The sequence below is a fragment of the Doryrhamphus excisus genome, linkage group LG9, assembly GCF_037039965.1.
Source record: "Doryrhamphus excisus strain RoL-2023G ecotype Guam linkage group LG9, RoL_Dexc_Guam_v1.1, whole genome shotgun sequence".
NCBI classification, from domain to species: Eukaryota; Metazoa; Chordata; class Actinopteri; order Syngnathiformes; family Syngnathidae; genus Doryrhamphus; species Doryrhamphus excisus.
The window spans coordinates 5,364,496-5,386,367 of NC_136365.1; the positions used below are offsets into that span (position 1 = coordinate 5,364,496).

General features: G+C 40.8%; 2 protein-coding genes across 6 annotated transcripts; one reads left to right on the forward strand and one right to left on the reverse strand.

The window, feature by feature from the left end:
- Positions 1-108: 108 nt before the first annotated feature.
- On the reverse strand, positions 109-8,891 carry wfs1a (Wolfram syndrome 1a (wolframin)). The gene is made up of 13 exons (XM_058071484.2): positions 8,683-8,891; positions 8,077-8,179; positions 7,212-7,596; positions 7,020-7,099; positions 5,611-5,755; positions 5,349-5,522; positions 5,130-5,207; positions 4,917-5,053; positions 4,684-4,821; positions 4,365-4,610; positions 3,687-3,965; positions 3,006-3,169; positions 109-2,904 (listed from the first exon to the last, which is right to left on the reverse strand). Exons 3-13 carry the CDS (start codon positions 7,423-7,425, stop codon positions 1,722-1,724), a joined length of 2,838 nt encoding a protein of 945 aa, XP_057927467.2. The 5' UTR covers positions 7,426-7,596; positions 8,077-8,179; positions 8,683-8,891; the 3' UTR covers positions 109-1,721.
- Positions 8,892-20,693, forward strand: crmp1 (collapsin response mediator protein 1). Of its 5 annotated transcripts, none has more exons than XM_058071518.2 (14): positions 8,892-9,403; positions 11,073-11,165; positions 11,252-11,432; positions 11,499-11,663; positions 12,295-12,356; positions 12,445-12,525; positions 13,318-13,386; positions 13,537-13,657; positions 13,744-13,900; positions 16,230-16,371; positions 16,847-17,017; positions 18,444-18,623; positions 18,744-18,906; positions 19,202-20,693. In XM_058071518.2, the coding sequence occupies exons 1-14, from the start codon at positions 9,059-9,061 to the stop codon at positions 19,291-19,293; spliced, it is 2,022 nt and encodes a 673-aa protein (XP_057927501.2). In that variant the 5' UTR covers positions 8,892-9,058; the 3' UTR covers positions 19,294-20,693. The 5 variants fall into 5 exon arrangements, with proteins under 5 accessions (XP_057927501.2, XP_057927491.2, XP_057927520.2 ...); XM_058071508.2 differs by having other exon boundaries at positions 8,893-9,403; positions 11,073-11,161; positions 11,248-11,432; XM_058071537.2 differs by lacking the exon at positions 8,892-9,403 and adding an exon at positions 9,909-10,091.
- The last annotated feature ends 1,179 nt before the right edge of the window (positions 20,694-21,872 follow it).

Here is a 21,872-nt window from a genome sequence, read left to right on the forward strand (position 1 = left end):
ACATATGGTCAAAAGAGCAAATGAAGGTGGGAGTAAAAGACGGGAGGCAAGTATGAATGAAAGTCCACAGTAATATTTTTGGATGAAACAGACATTACACAAGTCCCCCAAATATGATTCATGATTCGGTGCATGTGGAGAGTTCAGGGTTTAGAAGCATATAACATCTAGGATTTCTTATTCAACATACATGGAACAATAACTTGTGCATTCATAACAAAGAGAAAAAAACATGGCTTTTTAAAAGTCAGGCACTTTAATCTTCATTGCACACTATGATAAATTCCTCACAACTCATAACTGTCACAGTAAACATGTGCATGTTTGCATACACCTCAGTGGCGCTTCTTTTTGGGCATACTTTGATATCTGGGATGAGATGACTTTGAAAATATGCTAGTGTAAATAGTGATTGTACTATTGCAAAATATACACATTTTTAATTAATATGGAATGGTCACTATTCAGTATTTGTTTGCTTTCTGTATGCTTTCTCTTGAAATGTAGGAATCAGTGCCATCAAGTTTCTCCTAGTATTTACCCAATGGATGAGCCACATTGACAAATCTTCCATAATTAACTTATAGAAGTGAAAACAATAAGATCTTCCTTCCTTGGCTAACACATCATGTGTCTCTGGTTCTCTTTATTATATGAAGAGCATGCTTCTAGACAAGCTCTATGTGTAAAGTGCCTTGAGATAACTTCTGTTGTGTATTGGCGCCATATCAATAAAACTGGTTTGACTTAATGTAACAATTAAACTCCAAACTGACACGATATGTCAACCATTTTTGTGACATATTACATTCAAACAATAAATAGTACTAACAGCCATCCATAAGCAAAGTGATCATGAACTTAAATTCAAAGGTAAATACTGAAAATATGTAAACACACACATACACACATGCAGAAATATGAAGGAAAAATGTGATTATCAATAAAAACATTCATTGTTATTGCATCTGCAGTAAAGCTGTTCAAAGTCAAACTTAAATTAATCTGCATTCTGTATTCACTGAACACAATCATCATTGTTTTTAAGCGTAAAGCAATAATTCCTGAATTTTTTAAGAATATCGGTTAAAATTTGTTTGGATTTCACATTTGAGTGGAGATTCCTCATCCAGTAGGGGTTAAGTGCCCTTTGAAATTGATAGCATCCTTGACATCAAACAAAATAAATCTTCCTTGAAACTCCAAACTGCAATGTCCCTGTAATATTTACTGGGAGGGGTAGAAATAAACATGCACTGCTTCTTCCTGAGCATTTTCAGACATTAAACTGTGCATGTTTAAATGTGATGACCTTTACCGTGACCTTGTTAAGCATGTTTGAAATCAACCAAACCAATGCCATTAATTTTTTAATATTACTGTACCAAGATTACTTTTATCATCTTCAGGTATCTTTAAAAATGTAAAAAAAATGTGGAATTAGAAATGTGCCCAAAGAGAATTGGTTGAACATTGTGAAGTAGTATTGTGGCTGATGTAACCCAGACGTAACTCCAGCTCACCTGTGTCCGATCAGGTGGTATCGAAAATGATTGGATAGGCCATAGCTGTCCTACCACTTTTAAGACATATGTAAACAAATTGTAGTGTAAGTATATACACAAGGAAGGCACAATTAAATAGTAAACAATGACTGTGTCATTTTGGTAACAGCGATTTTGGTTCAGTCTTTGCTTCCAGTGTCCCTCTTGGCTCCATTCTTAGCCCGTGATCTTTGCTGACATAAAGGGAGAGAAAAAAAAGTCAAATGCAAACTGCAGGGCTCGCATGGTGGTACGTCTCCAGTCTTTCTCTATCTTCACCTGCCTGCCCCCAGTCAACAGTGGAGAAACACAGTCCAGACAATTGACAGCCTTCAACTCGAAAGCCGGTGCCCTTGCTCCTAAACGACCCTCCAGCTTGGTACAGAACTCCACCATATTTCCCGGTTTCAGGTTGAAGAGGACCTGACGGAACTCATGGCTGGCCATAAGCACAATATCCCTTCCTGGGTCGTCCGCCTCAGCGCTTTCATCCCTGGTCATCCCTAAGGTAACTTGGAATCTGTAACTGTCGAAGCGTTTGACATGGCAGGTGTGTTTGGCCAGTGCCTTGATCTGACATAACTCCTCCTCTTCTTGCATTCGTAGCAGCACGGGTAGCGAAACTGAATGTGACGTGGAGCTGGAAGCTGTTAGGTTTGTGACGTGTGTCATGTTCTTTGGCTCACATTTAGGGTACGTCTCACCATAGAGGCATCGCAGCCAGTCTCCAAGAAACACTGGTAACATGTTGATGACCGACTGCGCCCCATTCTCTGTCTCAGCCACACGGACGTGCTTAAAACGTCCAGTCCAGGTGACCCTGTGTCCTTGCAGGTGACTGCAGAAGATCTGTGTCTTGGCCATACCTTTGGATTCCCAGGCAGGTGGTCCACAAGCTTGACTATATTGATTCCACGTCAGGGTGGAGTTGTAGACTTTCTGACCTTCAGCGTGATACACATAGATGGAGAAGAATAGGATCACCATGGAGATGCAAAGTAAGATGAGTTTGACTGGGCCACGGTGCGTAAGAGAGCGGAAAACATCTAGAATAGATGTGCTGAAGCGTGTCCAGAGCCGCAGCGTGACTGGGATGGCACATACAACTAAGGTGACAATCATCTTGGTGAGCTCCAGCTCCAGGAACCACTTGAAGAGCTGGATGAGGAGCATGATGGCAAGGCCGAATGCCAGGACAGGCAGTGCAAACAGGAAGAGGAAGTAGGCCACACAGGTGCGTATAATACCAACAGCAGTGGAATTCCGAAGAAGCACCACTGAGAACTCACACCACATGAAGCACACCAAGTATGGTACCAGGATGCAATATGTCCCCCGGAAGCCTCGCTTTCTGGCCATGCTAAACGCAAGGAGAAAACAGTTAATAGTAAACATGTCATTCCATACATTTCCTCAGTATTAAGAAAGAAGCATACAATTTGAAGGCACTATAAGTCTCACCTGAAGAATAGGTAAAAAAGGTAAACATACAGCAGACAGGGAATACTAAGCTGTAGAACTACTGACTTCCCGAGAGGCAGTGTTGCAAAAGTGTGTCCCAGGAAGCCAAGCCTGGTCATGTTCTCTGGCAGGAATTGTGTCAGGCCACAAAGAGATGACGCAACCTGTAGTGAAAAATAATGCTTTTTTGTCATTTTTTCCATTCATTGAAGGTCTTCTATTAGGCAAAATTAACTTTTTAATGATACTCTAACAATATTATGTGTACCTAGAGCCCATTTATGAGCACAAAAAGTGGGAAAAATCAATCATGTCTCTCACTTGTTTGCTCCACTCCACTCCTCAAGAGGCACTGACATGGTTACTGCTGAAGGAAATCATGAAGGAAAAACCTAACAGTGCATTTAAACTGGAGCTAGCATTTAAACTTACTCTATCCTGCCCTCTTCTTTCTCAAGCAGGCAAGCCACACCCCATATAAAGCACAGAGAGAGGAAAATGTGACATGAGCTTCTCTGAGACTGTGTGTATGTGTGCATGCACACTAAAGGCGTGTCCTTGTGCAAAAGCCATATGACAAATTTCATTCTTGTAAATGTAAAGAATATAGACATTTTTTATACAATCTGTTTTCAATTAGTGACAGGGATTTCACATTTAATTGCATGTTGTTTCTCTCACCTCTATGACCATTGCCCGGCGTGCGTATGTGGCAGCCATGGGACTAAGGCTCTGGTAACTGACTGCTGTAAAGAAGATGGCCACCGTGGATAGTTCCGAACAGGGGATCCAGCCCTTGTCAGCTACAGGAAAGGAGAAAATGACGAAGAAGACCGAGAAGATGAAATACAGATAAGGCTCCAGGTTATTCCAGCCAAAGTTGGTTTCTGCCTGCTCCACATCCAGGCCAGGTTCAAGACGAGTCAGGAGAGATGTCAGAGCTCGAAAGTTATGCCATGTCTGAAAATCGAAATAAAATTAACAACACAAATTATATTTCTGAGATAACTATTATGTCTAATAGTATTCTAGACTGTGTGAGTTTCTTTGGTTTGGTTTGTTTAGTGTCCTATAGATTTGCATATGTCACTTTGTGCACTGATCACCTTTAAACCACCTGAACAGCATCTTTAAAAAGCTTAACCTACCAATTCCAATTTTGGCAAATACTGTTTTTAAACTGACAGCACAACTGTATGTAGTGTTTAGACTCTCTCATATTACCTTTTGTTCCCTTAGATTCAGAGCTAATTCTGAGAAAATAAACCTTAACCTATTTCAGCTCTTAAATTCCTCGGTTATAGGCACTCACTAAATCTGGAGTCATTTTATCACAATTCCCAGACAAAGATAACTTACCTTGCTACTCTGAAAAACGCGTAGAGTACAAATAATCATCGAGACGAAGGAGAGATAGAAGACCAGTAGTGGGATGACGAAAGAAAACAAGTCAATGGTAAGGTTGCTGATGATGAAGAAGAATATGAGCGTATTGACATGTTGCGTAGGGATGATGGTGCTCAGCCACTGGACGCCGGCCCGTGATGCCCAGTCGACCAGGTGCTCCTTTACCTCCACCATGGTATCCAGTGGATAGTGCAGCATCTCAGGAGAGCAGAGACAGATATAAAGAAAGGATGCCAACCTCCGCATAATGTTGAGAAAATGAATGAGATACCATTAGACGTGATTTCATGTCCATTGCTTTCTTAATGGCTCCAGTTTGCTTTGTGTCAAGCATCATACCACCTCGGCCAAACCCCCAGGACCCTATGTGGGGTTTCTTCTCTTCTGAGGGGACCAGCTCAGTCTTGCACTTCAACACACAAATAAAACTAAACACTCAATGTCAACACACAACACACAACACTTGACTGGCAGTTAAATCATGTTGCACTGTATTTTCTGTACCTCACTGTAATGATCAAGTGTAGGGTTTTGTGCTTTGGCTGTTCCCTTGCTTTGTTTTTTGGATGACGAAGGAACGATACCTTGAGCCAAGTTTTTTGTCATCTCAACAAATTCATCCAGGTCCACCAATTGATTGGCTGAAAGGATAAATGGACTTTACAATAACGAATTGCATCCTATGTTCTTGCTTTCTCTTTGTCACTTCATACTTACCGTCATCGCTGACCAAGTTTTGCAGTACTTTCTGAGTCTCGTTTGAGGTTGGACCCTGAGTGCGAGTTGTAGAGCTCCCTAGTGGGTAAACCAAAGAACTGATTTGCAAGCATTGCATAGTATATACGGTGGAAAAGGTTTGGACCCTCTGACTTAAATGGTCTAGAGATGTTATTATTGAAATAGTGTACAACACTATATCATGGGAGTGTATACTACCCTGCAGGTCGTTGACCTGTCCCACATTTTCCAACATCTCAGCCATGGCTACTTTTGTCTTCTTGTCTGGATTCAGCTTCCAGTACATCATCATGGCTGCTTTCCGCACCGCCCTCTCAAACTTGGTCTCTGCTGACAACTTACGAACATCTTCCTCGTTCTCCGCAGTGATTCCTGAGAGTGGAAACCAGAGAGCAAACAGCTTAGGAGTAAAATCCCCAACTGTCCAATACCCAATCCACATATGTAAAGGCACAGTAACCTATTTTGTGGATCCAACAGCGCTGCAAGGCTCTTGCTGCACCCTTTCTTCCCTGTTTTGCTGCTTTGATTAACCAATGAACAGCGAGATGATTATTTAAATCTGTGTCCTTCTCTTCAGCGAGAATCAAGTAGTGCTGACCCAGCTGATGGACAGAAGAGACATAAAGGAGATTAATTCACTGTGTGTGGCTTTAACCTAAATAACATGACTAATACTCAAATACAAGACGAACACAGTTAATGTTTTGTTGCTTTATTGGTCACCATTATCTTAAAATTAGCACCATAGCTATTCTGATATTGTTCACCAACTTGCCCAACATCTGATACACTTTCAGCATGTTGTGTGTGAGTGACCAGAATTAAAGCTCTCACTTGTGGAAAAGTTGTTTGACACTACCTGCATGCATGACCACAAATATAACACTGCCTGTCTTTTTCCAGACTATTTTTCAAAGAAAAATACCATTTTATATCCGGGTCAATCGGGTAATGTGAGCTATATATATATTTATATATATATATATATGTATATATATACGTATGTACATATACAAGCTACAACAGGTGAAAGAACAGTTTGCTCCAGGAAGTGGGTCCCATTACATTGAAGGAAAGTAAGTCAAAGTAATAACCCTCAAGGAGGTCCATGAATCATATATAGATCTTATATAGAGGTTGCCAAATTGGGGTATGTGTTATAGGGTGTATGTGAATACAAATTAGTGTCTAACCCTCACAATTACGAGTGCACCGGAAAGGTCTGAAAGGTTTAGTGAGGGCTGCTATAGATGTCCCCCAAAAGCAATGATTTCCTTTTCCTGCAGTCACACGCCCTTCTGTCTTCTCCCACTGTATGCCTCTGCGGACGCAGAAGAGGCCACAGAAGGGTATCGGGTCACTGTTTGCTAATATTAACTGACAATTTATAACTATCTTCACACTCTGAATGTTTTGGCAAGAAATCATGTGGTGGACCTTACTCTGTTTTAAATCCTAGAAATCTGAACAATTGTGAATATATTCTGTGGATGTTAAGTCCACAACCTCTGTGGTTATTTAAGTGCTTGGTATGTGCAAATAGATGATGCACTGTTTTGCAAATGTGCCATTCACAAGGAATCTCGGCCATTTCCCCATCAACCCATACTGTCATGACCTAAGGTACAGTGGCATGTGGACAAGTAGGATACCCAATTTCTATGGCGAGCCAGTTCATACACAGAAATATAGCTTTACTTGTGGGCTTGTTTTGAATGCATATCAGCATCTTGTGTAGCACACTGGGAGTCAGGCATCATGTTGCAAGTGGATAAAAATAGACACCCCCTCACAACCAGACAGCGTCAACCAGCTTGAACAAAAACAATGCCAAGAATCAGTCTGCAAGCATGTGCCTCCACTCACCCGAGTTTGAGCTCTGGCATCACCTGCTTTGGCTTTTTCCTCTATCTGCTCCTTAGATACATCTTCCTCCGGTTCTTCATCTGGAGAAGACAGTACAGTAGCTGTCTCTTATAGCAGTGGCAGTGAATGTCTATTGGTTGTTGTTAAGAATGATATGGCCTGTAACCTGCATAATCCCACCCTCCATTTTACCTTCTTCTTCATCAGAATCATCTCCCTCTTCTGCTTTTCTAAGTCTTTCTTGTATGATCACTCGCTGGGCGATGGAAGCAAAGGTTCTTCTCCTAGGGAGAGCAGTGGAGGATGCAGGGGTGTTGTTAGAGTCTGAGCTAGAAGCAAGGTCTGGAGATGATGATGTCGATGGCACAGTTTTAGGGTTGGGATCTGCAGAGAGAGTAGACTCCATCAGTGTAGAGATCAGTGGGTTGTGGGATAGAAGACTGTAGATGGATTAAAAATAAAGGGTGGTTATTGGAGAAAGGAGGAGGAATTGTAGACGGCGACCATCCAAGACAGAGCATGACCCCTGGGTGTTGAGGGGAGCTGGCATATGAAGGAAGTCCTTCTCTCGTATGTCCTGCAATGATAGCAGGAGAACTGTAGACGTACTGTACCTCATATGGTGTATAACATTCATCAGAAGAGTCATGAATTATAATTAATGAGCTAAACATAGGTACACAATCCGATGTGTGGTCTAGCAACCACTGTACCTTTCCAAGAATAATAAAGCCCAGTTTTGACTTGGCAAATACATGTACCAAAATATTAGAAAACCCTCTCAGTATGACCCACTTACTGTCAGAACAAAAACATGCTTTTAAATTAACTCCTTTCTGTGCTTTATTTGGGTTGAAAGTTATTATTTATATAGCTCTTGCATCGAGTTGCCATTGAAGGTGTACCTAATAAAGTGACCAGTGAGTATATAGCAAGTAAGCAACACACCGGCGCCGACCCAAGCAATGTCTAAAACGTTTAGAGATTAAAACAGCGATTATAACAGCACGCGATCAAACCAATACAATCTTTGTACGTATATAAAAGCACCACATACCTCCAGATTTGTTGAAGACAGCTGTAAGAGGTTTAGACGGTCAGATCTCTCACTTGTGTAGACTTGTTAAGTCCTTAAAAGTAGCAACTTTACGACCCGCCCTCTGAAAATAAACTCTTCGTTGGTAGGCTCACTTGAAACGCCAATCAAATTTTCGGTTAATCTGATTTGCTAGTTTTCTTCATGTCTCTAAATTTACTACAAACGCTACAGCAACGTAGCACAACTGTACAATAAACATACTGATACAATAGCTAAGTTTTAATCAAATTTTGTTTTAGATTACTGTATATGTTGTTAGATAAAGCTTGTGTTTATCTTTGGCTGAAGTTAATATTTTAATGCGGCGTACTGATCTTTAAAGTAAACTTTGCACCATGCAGCATCAATAAAACGCATTTGTGCACATGCATGAATGTAAAGTATATTTATTCTTGCCATTTTTGGTTGCATATGTTTTGACTTATAATATCTTGAGTTGACCCAACCATCCTTGACAGAGACAGATCCATGGCCTATCCACATTAACAGAACTGATGCAACCAGAAAGCAGGTCAATGGTCACACAAATAAATAAAATCCTGCAATATAAAGACAATTTCATACCTGAGCTGCTGGTTACAGCCTGTTAACCACAAGAAAGTGGTGTGACATCAATAAAAGTAACATAAAAATAATATGAGGGCCCAGCAGGCATTGAACAAATCTGTCCTTCCAGATGTGGTTTAAAACATGACATGTGCTGCTGTAATCCTCTCAAGAGGCTACACGCACATCACCCCACATTGGGCTTTAGGGAAAAAGACAAAGGCATATTCCTGCAGAGTTGAGTTACTCACTAGACTAATAAGAAAGCATTGCATCATTTATTTTTTATTTCTGTGTTCATCTTCCGTACAACACAAGAGGAGGAGGTGCCGTGTGTGACCCGGTTACATTGCTTATTGCTGCCTCCACTTCTCCCAGTGTGGATCAAGCTACAATGTCGGACTGCAGGAGGCAATGGAACCGTGAGGATGAGCTACCGGTCTACCTGGCGGGACCCATCACAACCGGGCCGAACCAGCGCAAAAGCTTCGGCATGTTCAGCTCCGTGGAGGGAGCGTTTGAGAGCAAGACCATCGACTTCGACAACTATGCAGTCGGGAGGAAAGGGAGCCGCACCCCGAGGAGCGGTAGCCGGGAGAGACTACTGGATGTGTGCGACTCCACCGGGAGGGCTACCGGTGGACCTCCAGACATGTCTCTGACCACTTCAGTAGGGGAATCAGAGCGTCCAGGGGTTGAGACCGGGTATTCTTCGGCGAGTGAAACCACACACGGAAAGGTGATTTCTTCAAATTGTAACACACAATCCAATTCCCACATAATATATATGGTTCAAAATGCATTATGGGGGTCTGCACAAACTAGCTTTTGGGCTTCTGTGATGCCTTCTGCGTGGCATTGAATGGTTTTCATCACTGCAATGCCCAGGAAGCTATTCCTCATCAATGCAACACCGAATCCAAATCCCCAAATTAAGTAACTGTTCTGTATGTATGTCATTTATTGGTTTTAAGACGTATATTAATTTTGTCTTGGGCTTGTTTTCGTCTCTAAAGTCGCCGAAAATGCACAATGACGTTGAACCATTGTGGTGCTGAAATGGACAGCGACCCAGCAAAGCTACCATTGTTATCGTGGAGTGTTTGTGTGTGCGCGCGCTTGTGTTTAAATATGTGACAATTGTGTGTACCTTGTGTATTTATTGTCATTGTGTTATGGCGCTCAAGTGCACGACATTTTTTTTTGTGTGTCGACGTGCACGCTTCCCCTCCTGTGTGCGCACGCACTAGCCGTCAGCTGCTTGTGTTTCACCGAGCGCGCTCACGCCGAGACTATATTGTATGTATATGTTTGGGGGGCGACAACAAAGGGGTGCAGCCGGAGTCACCGTGAACAGGTCTATGTCCCGTGGGGAAAGGACCATGTCCGGGACCAGTTGCCGGGAGAATAACCTCCCCCATGTGACGGTAAGAGAGGGAGCTTCTGGAGCCATAGAGCAATCCCTGCTGAAGAGGCGATTAAATTCTTAGCGAGGAGGCAATACTGTACTGTACTGTAGCAGCAGGCTTCGTAAACTAGCCCCTCTTTTTAGCCATTGCCGTGCACAGTTGTGTCTAAATATGACAGCATTTCAGATATCAGAGGTCTGAACAGGCCTCGAACAGCAAACTATCACTTCTATCTCTAACACATGCAATGCTTTTGTCATTCCCTTTGTATAATAGCAGTACCTCAGATGCACTATTTGTGGCAAATACCTTAACTACAGCCTATAGATAAAATGATTCATTTCATAACCTCTTCCTCTGTTGCTATGTGGATGTGGATAGAGAGAGGCGGGGTACAAGCCAGCCAATCACAGGGCACATATACACAAACAACCATTCACACTCACTTTCATACTTATGGACAATTTAAAATCACCAATACATGTTTTTGGAATGTGGGAGGAAACTGGAGTACCCGAGAAAACAAATAAGGGTCAAAATTAAAGAAGTGACAGTAAGGGGGCAGGAACACTACAACCACTCCAAGAGATTCATATATGGTATTCATGGTAGAGTATTATGTTCCTGACTTATTTTGGCAATTGAACAGACTATTTTGCATGACATGACTTATAGAATGAAATTATGTTGCCATGTTTTGGAGAGAAGAACCCTTAGAATGTATCAAACAGATTAGATCAACAAGATATAATCACTTGGAAATTGTCCCAAGGGTAACTATACTTACTAAAGGTTATCTGTATTTAATCATTTGCAAAGATGTACAAGATATTTGCAATTTGATGAAATGAATGAGAAATTCTATTCTGTTGTTCAGTGTACTACTGTAGTTTACTGTACTGTAATACCATGCAACCAAAAAAATGGATGCATGAGTATTCGCTGTTATGTCATGTATCATATGAGTGTGTTGAATGACATAGCCACTCTTTCATGCAGAGCGAGCAACTGCTTATTAAAGGAGGACGGGTGGTTAATGATGATCAGTCTCTTTACGTGGACGTGTACATTGAAGATGGGCTCATCAAGTACGTACGTAATATCATGTTATGACAGATAACTTCTCTGTCTTTGCTTCTATATTTTCCTACAATTAACATTTTATAATGTGTAGGCAGGTAGGGGAGAATCTGGTTGTTCCAGGTGGCGTAAAAGTGATCGAGGCCAATGGTCGGATGGTGATACCCGGGGGAATTGATGTCAACACTTGCTTGATGAAGTCCTATCTGGGCATTCATCCTGTTGATGACTTCCTCCAAGGCACCAAGGCAGCGCTTGCTGGAGGCACAACTATGATCAGTGAGTTGACAGAAGAAAGTGCTGATATTAAGATTATGCATCCTTTTGACCTCTGACCCTTTGCAGTTGACCATGTGACCCCCCAGCCTGGGGACAGCCTGCTGGAGGCGTTTGAGGTCTGGCAGGAAGCGGCGGACAAGAAGGCATGCTGCGACTACTCCCTCCATGTGGACATCCCCCAGTGGAATGAAACAGTCAAAGATGAGTTGGAGCTGCTGGTGCAAGAGAAAGGTGCATCCATTTTTTTTTATTTCAAGAGCGAGAAGAGCGAGAAAACAATTTGAGAAACAATTTGGCCCTATCCTCTTAATGCAAACGCATAGAGACATTATTATACTGTGGTCATTTTACTTCTAATATGGTTAAAGTAGGCACGGCGGTCGAGTGGTTAGCGTGCAGACCTCACAGCTAGGAGACCAGGGTCCACCCTCGGCCATCTCTATGTGGAGTTTGCATGTTCTCCCCGTGCATGCGTGGGTTTTCTCCGGGTACTCCAGTTTCCTCCCACATTCCAAAAACATGCTAGGTTAATTTGTGACTCCAAATTGTCCATAAGTATGAATGTGTGTATGAGTGTGAATGGTTGTTTGTCTATATGTGCCCTGTGATTGGCTGGCGACCAGTCCAGGGTGTACCCCGCCTCTCGCTCAAAGACAGCTGGGATAGGCTCCAGCACCCCCTGAGACCCTCGTGAGGAAAAGCGGTAGAAAATGAATGAATGGTTAAAGTAAATATCAGCTGCTTATGTCCTCCAAACAATTACAAGCATCCTAAGGTAGCATAAACCTTCATATCCTACAAAAGACCGACTTTTCGGCTTTTCTCACTTCGAACTGAAGAGCATGATGTCCATTTTTCTCAGGTATCAACTCCTTCCAGGTGTACATGGCCTATAAGGACTTATACCAGATGACAGATTCTCAGGTAGCTCTCCTCAGAACAGCATGTAGTAATTTTGAGTAAAATGTGTCATTCTTATGTCATCAAAATGTTATTTTGGTCACTTTTCCAGCTATACGAGGCATTCTCATTCTTGAAAGAGATTGGTGCTGTGGTGTTAGTTCACGCTGAAAATGGAGATCTTATTGCTCAGGTAAGAGTGACTTAACTCATCCACTTGCCTGCTTTGTGTAATATCACACAATGTGTATTAGCTGACACCACAGTCTATACTTCTACTAAATGTCCCTTTAAAATGATTGTAATTAATTGAAGACGGTACTCTTTGAAAAATGTTGGGTTGTACAGGTTTATTCGGTCTTTTGATTTAGTTTTTAAAAATATTATATTCAAGTCAATATGGTACATAGAGATTATTTTCCTTTTCTGTACTAAAACTCTGAGATAAGATACATTCTGACACTGAAGGTGGAACAGTATGATGCAACCAATGTAGGAGCCTCAACTTACATAATTTAAACTATGTTTCGGCCGAGTAATGGTAATGGTAATGGTAATGGTAATGGTAATGGTAATGGTAATGGTAATGGTAATGGTAATGGTAATGGTAATGGTAATGGTAATGGTAATGGTAATGGTAATGGTAATGGTAATGGTTTTATTTCATTGGAACAGGCATCAGATTACAATTGAATGCATCACATAATCAGTTCACAGCTTCACATGTCCAAAAGGAGTAGGAAGAAGCAAAGCTTATTAAATCCTACCCCTCCATCTGGTACTTTTACAATCAGTAACTGTTACATTTGTTCACTTCCTGCTTTCCATAATACAGCTTTTTCTCATTTTTTATTTCATTTTTTTGGCGTGCAGCATGGCATGAATGGATTAAAAATGGCATTTCCCAATAAAGCAAATATAATTGTCAGACTCAACACTTCCATCAAATATCTTATTTATTTATTTTTTTAAATGTTTCCTTTAGGAACAAAGCAAAATCCTTGCGATGGGCATTACTGGACCTGAAGGCCATCCTCTGAGTCGTCCTGAAGAGGTGATCATCCATGCATTCATCCCACCAAACACCTACAGGCCCATCAACCTCTCTACCCATTTCATCCTCACCTTGCCCGACAACCCACGCTACATCGCTGCACCCATCCATCCAGCCATCCTAGTTCTGACAAAACCTACCTTCCTGCAGGTGGAGGCTGAAGCTGTATTCCGTGCGATCATGCTTGGTAACCGTGTCAACTGTCCTGTCTACATCACCAAGGTGATGAGCAAGAGTGCAGCTGACACCATCACCCAGGCTCGCAGAAAAGGTTTACTCTCCACAACACCAAAGGAAATCAACATTCCTGTTTGTATTCCAGAAAGTTGACTGCTTTCCTTTTTATCAAAATCTCAGGAGCTGTAGTTTTTGGCGAGCCAATTACAGCCAGCCTGGCCACCGATGGTTCCCATTACTGGAGCAAGAACTGGGCTAAGGCTGCCGCTTATGTCACTTCTCCACCTCTTAGTCCTGACCCCACAACCTCAGACCACCTGCATACACTTCTGTCCTGGTAAGACTTTTCAACATGTTTACCCACATATGTGACATCCCATGTAATGAGAGCTAGCTTCTGCAGCCAAGGATAGGGCATCTTAGGTCCATGACTTTGGCTGCCACCCAACTGACTCCGTAGCTGACCTCTTTGGCCCCTCATATGAGCGGCCGAAATTAGTTTTCTAAAAAGGGTGGCTGGATGTTCAATCAGAGCTCCACTGGGTGAGAAGCATTGTTATCAGAGAGAAACATGGAGTAGAACTACTCCTCTGCGTTGAGAGGAGCCAGATGAGGTGCCTTGGGCATCTTGTAAAGACATGTTGGAGAGGTCTCGGGATCCTCCGGGAGGAGCTGGATGAAGTAGCCGGTTAGAGGGAAGTCTGGGCTTGCTGCACCCGTGACGCAGCCTCAGATAAGCGTGAATGGACCATCATGAAGTGCTTGTGTTTTTAAGGTTGTGTTCACACTTGTGGTTCTGTATCCTGGGTCTGAAAGAAAAAAAAAAGCTACAATGGAACCTTGGTTATCACACACCCCATAAACAGTATTTTTAGTTCACTTCAGAAATGTAAATTATAATTTTTTGGTTGGTTTGTGTACTTTTCCCAGTTGGCATTTGTCTTGTCATGTTTTTAATACACTGCATGATTCCTACTGTGTTCATAATGTAGCTTTATCATAAACTGTTGTTGGTCTGTGACTTCATCATTGTTTGACCAAGTCTTTGGAACTAACACAAGTCTTTGTTTTTTTCATTTATCACTGCTGCAAGTACATTAATCAGATGAGAAAACACTATTAAATTAAAAAAAATAACTCATATCAAAACGCAAAGGCATTGCCTCATAGCTTTTTGTCCACATTCAAGTATTCAATCAGTAAAAATGATGTTAAATGTTCATTTATCACTTTCATTTGTCATAATTATTTAGACGCAGTTTCAATTGTTCTCTGCGTGTACAACTATGAAATTTTAGGGTGTCTAGAATGGATTCATTGGATTTACCTGGATTATTATATTAGACATCATATTATTATATTTATTTCTGCCACCTTTACCAGATTATAACATGTTTCTATAATATAGTTTTAAGGACAAGGGCAGAGAGGCAGCACTTCCAATTTTCGCAGTTTTTAACCGTCATTTTTTTCACTGGACCATGTCTTTGATTTGTGTAGCGTTCAGAAATCCAAATCACACAAGAGTTCACTTGCAAATGGGCTGAGCGGTATCTCTCAAACTTGACCAAATGAGCTGCACTATAAGACAACAAATGCATCACTTTGTTTTAACTGAACCAAACATTACAAGTGTGAACACACCCTGAGACCAGACTGTGATGTGGTTGATGAAATATAACTTTTAGATTAACTCAGAGTTATTTATAGCTTGAAGGTGTGCATAATGTGATATCTAAAACAAATGCATGACACCAAAGGACATGAATGCATATTCATTCATATTTGGTATTCCTGTCACAGCGGCTGTTGATATAATACACAATGTCAAATCTGATTTAGAATAGGGGCATATGATTAAAAAGTTAAGCAACTGTGCTACATTATGATCTTATTCTGTAATTGTTAACACACTGTCTGGACTGAATGCACATAGGACTTATTGTATGCATTTTCAGTGCTCCTGTTTCCATAAATAGCACAAGAATTTGTCTCTTTCATCATCTGTTGCCCTTGGCTCCCTAGTGCCTCTCTCCTCCACTGGTCCTTCATTTTCAGTTTTCAGTCGCTCCTCTCTTAACTGACAGGATGCATTTTAGCGTCCATCCATCCATTTTCTGCGCCGCTTATCCTCACTACGGTTGCGGGTATGCTGGAGCCTATCCCAGCTGACATCCATTCACACTCACATTCATACCTATGGACAATTTGAAGTCAATTAACCTAAAATGTTTTTGGAATGTGGGAAGAAACCGGAGTACCCGGAGAAAACCCACACACATGGGAATAACATGCAAACTCCACACAGTGATGCACAAGCGGAGAATCGAACCCAGGTCTTCCTGATCTCCTTACTGTGTGACCTAGATGCTAACTACTCAGCCACCGTGCGGCTCTGCATTTTAGGGTATTATACATAAAAGTAAGAAAGTGTATGATGATAACATGTTGTCATGTTATATTGTATTTTATAGCCGACTCATCGTTCATCTTTTACTCAGAATGAGAACACCCAGTGGCCAATAAGAACATAACTACTTTGAATGTGAGATCCTTTCATAAACTATAGGATCCCATTAGTAGTATTTTAGAAGCCGTTATGCCGTTATGGTGTTGCTGCAGTTTCAGGACAGTTCTGATAATTATGCATCATGCTTTGACTGCAGCGGCGATCTACAGGTGGTGGGGAGTGCTCACTGCGCATACAGCATCTCTCAGAAGGCAATCGGTAAGGAGGACTTCACCTTAATCCCAGAGGGCACCAATGGAGTGGAGGAGAGGATGAGTTTTGTTTGGGACAAAGCAGTGGTGAGTACAAACTGAATGCATGCGTGGCATGAATGTAGATGTAGATGTAGATGTAGATGTAGATGTAGATGTAGATGTAGATGTAGATGTAGATGTAGATGTAGATGTAGATGTAGATGTAGATGTAGATGTAGATGTAGATGTAGATGTAGATGTAGATGTAGATGTAGATGTAGGTGTAGATGTAGATGTAGATGTAGATGTAGATGTAGATGTAGATGTAAATGTAGATGTAGATGTAGGTGTAGATGTACAATGCGTTCCTCTGCAAAGATTCTGACACTCTTTTTACCTTAACACATCATTGATAAATCCATTTACAAAACTTTGGGACTCTAGCAACCCACAGTGAGAGCCATTATCTGGTTGTTTACTTTCCCAGGCGTGTAAGGTGTTTTTTTTTTTTCATTTTCGTGATCTCCAATGTGTTCCACATTAGAAACTCCACTGTATCTAAAGATGATTTGCCTTACAGGCTATGGGAAAGATGGATGAGAACCAGTTTGTGGCTGTGACATCTACCAACGCTGCAAAAATCTTCAATCTGTATCCACGTAAAGGCCGGATAGCGGTGGGCTCTGATGCGGATGTTGTCATCTGGGACCCTGACAGCACCAAAACCATCACCTCCAAACTCCAGCAGTCGGTAAGGACAAGATGAGGCGAAAGCCAGGTTGAATTAATGATAGTAAAAGTAGAAGCAGAGGAGAGTAAAAGAAAACAAAACACATAACATTTTGCATTGAGGCTGCAAAGATAGATTTTCTGCATTTATATCTCCTTTATATGTAAGCTAAATATTAGCTCAAGCAAAATGTCTCAAGTTTCAGACAATGTTTGATATAATTGGTCTGCAGCTTGTCGATGAGAGGCCCTAATCCAGACTGCTGTCGGCTTTAGGTTCTAATCCCCCACTCCCCTCACACCCCGTTACCCTTCCTGCACTGCATTCTCACTCCCCCTCCCCCCACTTTTATACCATCCCTCTTTCTATACGCCCCAAGCCTCTCCCCCCTCCCCCCTTCTCAAATGCTGCATTTTTGCTGCATGCATTATTCTCTCTGATACATTGCTTGCAGAAATAAACCCTACCCCTTCTTTGTTTCATTTTCTGGCCTCATATATAATTTATGTTGTATGAATGAGAATTATTGTTGGTTGTAGTCCAAGTCTGGAATATGCTTGTGTGAGATCAAAGTGGGTTTACTGTGTAGATGCAAAAACAATGGTGCCGTCGCTTGAAGATGTACTTAGTAGTCACAGCCACTAGAGGGCATGATTGCATCTAGTAAATGCTGGATATGACATACAGGCTTCCTTTATTGTCATTGTACAATAACACAGCAGTGAAATTGCCAATGAAATGTCGTTGCCTGGCTCCCGTATAATAATAATAAATAATAATAATAATGTGGATGTGGATATGATGGTAATGGTAATGGTTTTGTTTCATTTGAACATGCATCAGATTACAATGGAGTGCATCCCATAATCAGTTCACAGTTCCACATGTCCAAAAGGAGTAGGAAGAAGCAAAGCTTATTAAGTCCTATACCCCTCCATCTGGTACTTTTACAATCAGTAACTGTTACATTTGTTCACTTCCTGCTTTCCATAATACAGTTTAAGTTTTTTTTTTTTTTAATGCACCATGATATGACCATCCAATGACATAATGTGTACCATAGTAAGTGTCAATATAGTGATATATATAGCACATCATGACTGGTTCAAGACTCTTCATCCTTGTATTTAGCAAACATCAACTGCTTGTATTGTTTCTTGAATTGACTCATCGTTGTGCATTGTTTGAGGTCCTTACTCAATCCATTCCATAGTTTGATTCCACATACTGAAAAGCTATGGCTTTTTAACGTAGTCCTAGCATATAAGTGTTCCAAATTTAGTTCTTCCCTGAGATCATATTTCTCCTCTCCTGTAGAGAAGTATTGGATGACATTTTTCAACATATGATGTGCCTGATGAAGGAAACAGTTCATTTTCCCATGCACTGTTTTTTAACATTCATACTCAATTATCTTTTATTCACCCCCCCCCCCCCCCACCCCCAGGCTTCAGATTACAACATCTTTGAGGGTCTTGAGTGTCGTGGGGCTCCAGCACTAGTGTTGAGTCAAGGTCGGGTGGTGTATGAGGAAGGACAGCTACAAGTTCAGCAGGGCACAGGTCGATTCATCCCTCGCAAGCCTTTCCCGGATTTTGCTTACCAACGTTTAAAGTTCAGGAACCAGGTACGATCCACCAAAGATGCCTAAAAATTTATTAAAAATATAAATTGATTATTTTCATAATGACAAAACAATGTGTATTATAATGCAACATATTTTTGTTTTATCTATGTTTCTGAGTAGGTGAAAGACAAAAAGGTCACACGTGGGATGTATGATGGACCTGTGTATGATGTCATGCCAACCCCGAAATATATCACACCTTCAACTTCAGCCAAAACATCTCCCACCTCGAACCAACCACCGCCGATACGCAACCTTCACCAGTCCAACTTCAGCCTATCAGGTTACACAATTTTATACTTTGGTTAGTACACTGGTTAGTTGGGCCACTCTTATACTAAAGGTAACACAGTATATGACAATAAAAACAATACCCGCACTGCTCCAGTCTCTGGCAGGCCATGTAATCCGTGATAAGTCATACACAGCGACAATAGATGCAAATAACTTGGGTCTTGCTACAAGAGCCATCTGCCAGGGATTTGAAGCTAACTTTTCCAATCTAAATACTCTTTTCTTTCTCCATTTCCCATCAATATTTGTTTCAGCTTGTGGCCATTCTGCTTTCATTCTCACAGGGGCTCAGATTGATGACAACATACCTCGCAGGTCCGGTCATCGTATTGTAGCACCCCCTGGTGGTCGCTCCAACATCACCAGCCTTGGTTGACCAGCATGCATCACTATCTATGACTGAGAGCATGTTTCTTTTGGTATAACAAGGATGCACACCATTATGGATCTGTCTTGTGAGTACACAATCCTAAAAGAAAATGCACATATTATATCAATGTGATTTACAATCAATAAAACTAATATTTCACTTGCATTCAAGATGGTGAGCCCACAAACACTTTGTACAGACAGTGGTTTGAAAAGTGTTTGCCACTTCCTGATTTCTTGTTTCTTGTTTGATGTTTCAGATCATCAAACTAATTTAACATAAAATCAGTTTTTAAATGAAACTTTTTATTAATAAAGGAAGAAAACATCCAAACTTACATAGCCCTGTGTGGAAAAGTGATTTTCCCCTTTATGAAACATAACTTAACTGAGATTAATTGAGATCCATCAGTCTGGAAAAGGTTATAAAGCCATTTTTAAAGCCTTTGCACTCCAGCAAATCACAGTGAGAGCTATTATCCACTGATGGTGAAAACATGGGACAGTGGGACAACCAAAATGACCTATAACAACATCCACAGAACTGCGGGCTTCACTTGCCTCCGTTAAGGTCAGGGTTCATGACCCCACCATAAGAAATACACTCTGCATTGCAGAATTCCAAGACAAAAAACACGCATGAACAAAAAGAACATTAAGGCTTGTTTAGATTTTTCTAGAAAACACCTTTGATGATTCCCAGGAACTTTGGGAAAATACTCTGTGGTTTGACGAGACAAAAGCTGAACTTTTTGGACATTTTTTTTCCATTACATCCCATTAGAAGTAATGCCACATTTCAGAAAAAGAACATCAGACCAGCAATAAAACGTGGTGGTGGTAGTGTGATGGTCTGGGAAGACTTGCTGTGAAAAATGCATCCGTGAATTATGCTGTCTACCAAAAAACCTGAACAAGAATGTCCAGCCATCTGTTTGTGACCTCAAGATGAAAAAAATTGGGTTCTGCAGCAGGACAATAATCCAAAACACACCAATAAGTCCACCTTTGATTGGCAGAATAAAATACAAATGAAGACTTTGGAGTAGCCTAGTTAAAGTCCTGACCTAATGAGATGCTGTGGCGTGACCTTAAAGAGGCGCTACATGCCCAAGGTGGCTGAATTACAACAATTCCGTAAAGATTAGTGGGCCAAAAACTCATTGCAAGTTATCACAAATGCTTGATTGCAGTTGTTGCTAGTGAGTGGCTGAATCAGTTAGTTTTAGGGGCCAATCACTTTTCACACATGTACACGTGTATGTGTGGATATTTCTTTTCTCCCTTAATAATAAAAAGTTTCATTTAAAAACTGAATTTTATGTTCAGATGTGTTGTCATTGACTGATACTTACATTTTTTTTGGTGATCTGAAACATTCAATGGCGACAAACATGCAAAAAACTCACAAAATCAGGAATGAGTTGAGCACTTTTCCAAACCACGGTAGAAGCACAATTCCTAGTCATGGTGCTCTATGACTATCTTCACTTGTTCACGACTTGTACTTTCATTGTCATATGCACAATTACATTTCAATGCTATTTGCAAGCATCATGCACCATTATAACATTTAAAAAATCAGACACCTTCTTCACTCTAATGTAAAATGCAAACACAAGCAGATGAGCCATTGTAATAATCAGAATCATTTCAATTCCTACATATATGTGTGTGTTATAGATCTCCACTCATGTATACTGACAATCTCTTCAGGCTTTTTTGTTGAACAGATTCCTTGTTTTTTTCCTGTGGTTGTTGGTGTGTATGGTACATTTAGCATTTTTATGCCACTTATTATACTGTTGTCTGAGCCACTAATGATCAATAAAGACTGATGACAAACATGAGTGTTTGATTTTGTATGAGGCACATTTCTAGAACACTAGAAACAGCTCTCAGTGTGATACACAACCGAATAATAAACACATTGTTAAAGCACAGAGGCTATCAAAAACATTTATTACCTTTACTTGTGTTCATCCATTACTGATGTTATCAGCTTGTAATGATCTACTTCAGTGGCTACAACACGGTCTGTATATCTGAACCCATCTGTTGTCCCAGAGGGATGTTGTGCTGTTATTGCACACCTCCACTTTGTGTAGCAGACTATCACTTTTTTTTTTTTTTTTTAATCTCCGACGACGACTTTGACAATATGTCTTGTTTAATTTACACACACAGCATGAGAGTTGTACTGTATAGCTGTCGTGAAACCATAATGTTCTCGGCTATTAAATAACAATTCATTATTGGTCTATTGAGAGCAGGTAGTATGACATCGTTCATAACTTTAAGCATCAGCTTTTACAATTAATTCTAAAAATCCTCACTACGGTTGTGGGTATGCAGGAGATTACAATGTTAAAAATTATAATGTAATGTAAAAAAAAAAATCTTAGTCCAAAGGCATGCATTCCTTTATTTGTGGCAGCTTGCCACTAATTAATTATGACCACCACAGATCGATTTGAAGCTACCTATTAAACTGCCATTTATGATTTTTTTTCAGAAGTAAACTCATTGTTCTGATGAGTTTGTCTTCCAATTATGACTAAAATCACCATGTTTGTGTAGTTGTAT

Coding starts and splice junctions, on each gene's coding strand:
- wfs1a (XM_058071484.2), bottom strand. CDS start 7,425: ATGGAGTCTACTCTCTCTGCAGATCCCAACCCTAAAACTGTGCCATCG. Junction 4,822..4,916: donor CACTTGATCATTACAGTGAG/GTACAGAAAATA, acceptor TGTGTGTTGAAG/TGCAAGACTGAGCTGGTCCC. Junction 4,611..4,683: donor ACATGAAATCACGTCTAATG/GTATCTCATTCA, acceptor TGCTCTCCTGAG/ATGCTGCACTATCCACTGGA.
- crmp1 (XM_058071518.2), top strand. CDS start 9,059: ATGTCGGACTGCAGGAGGCAATGGAACCGTGAGGATGAGCTACCGGTC. Junction 12,526..13,317: donor ATGGAGATCTTATTGCTCAG/GTAAGAGTGACT, acceptor TGTTTCCTTTAG/GAACAAAGCAAAATCCTTGC. Junction 18,907..19,201: donor GTCCAACTTCAGCCTATCAG/GTTACACAATTT, acceptor TCATTCTCACAG/GGGCTCAGATTGATGACAAC.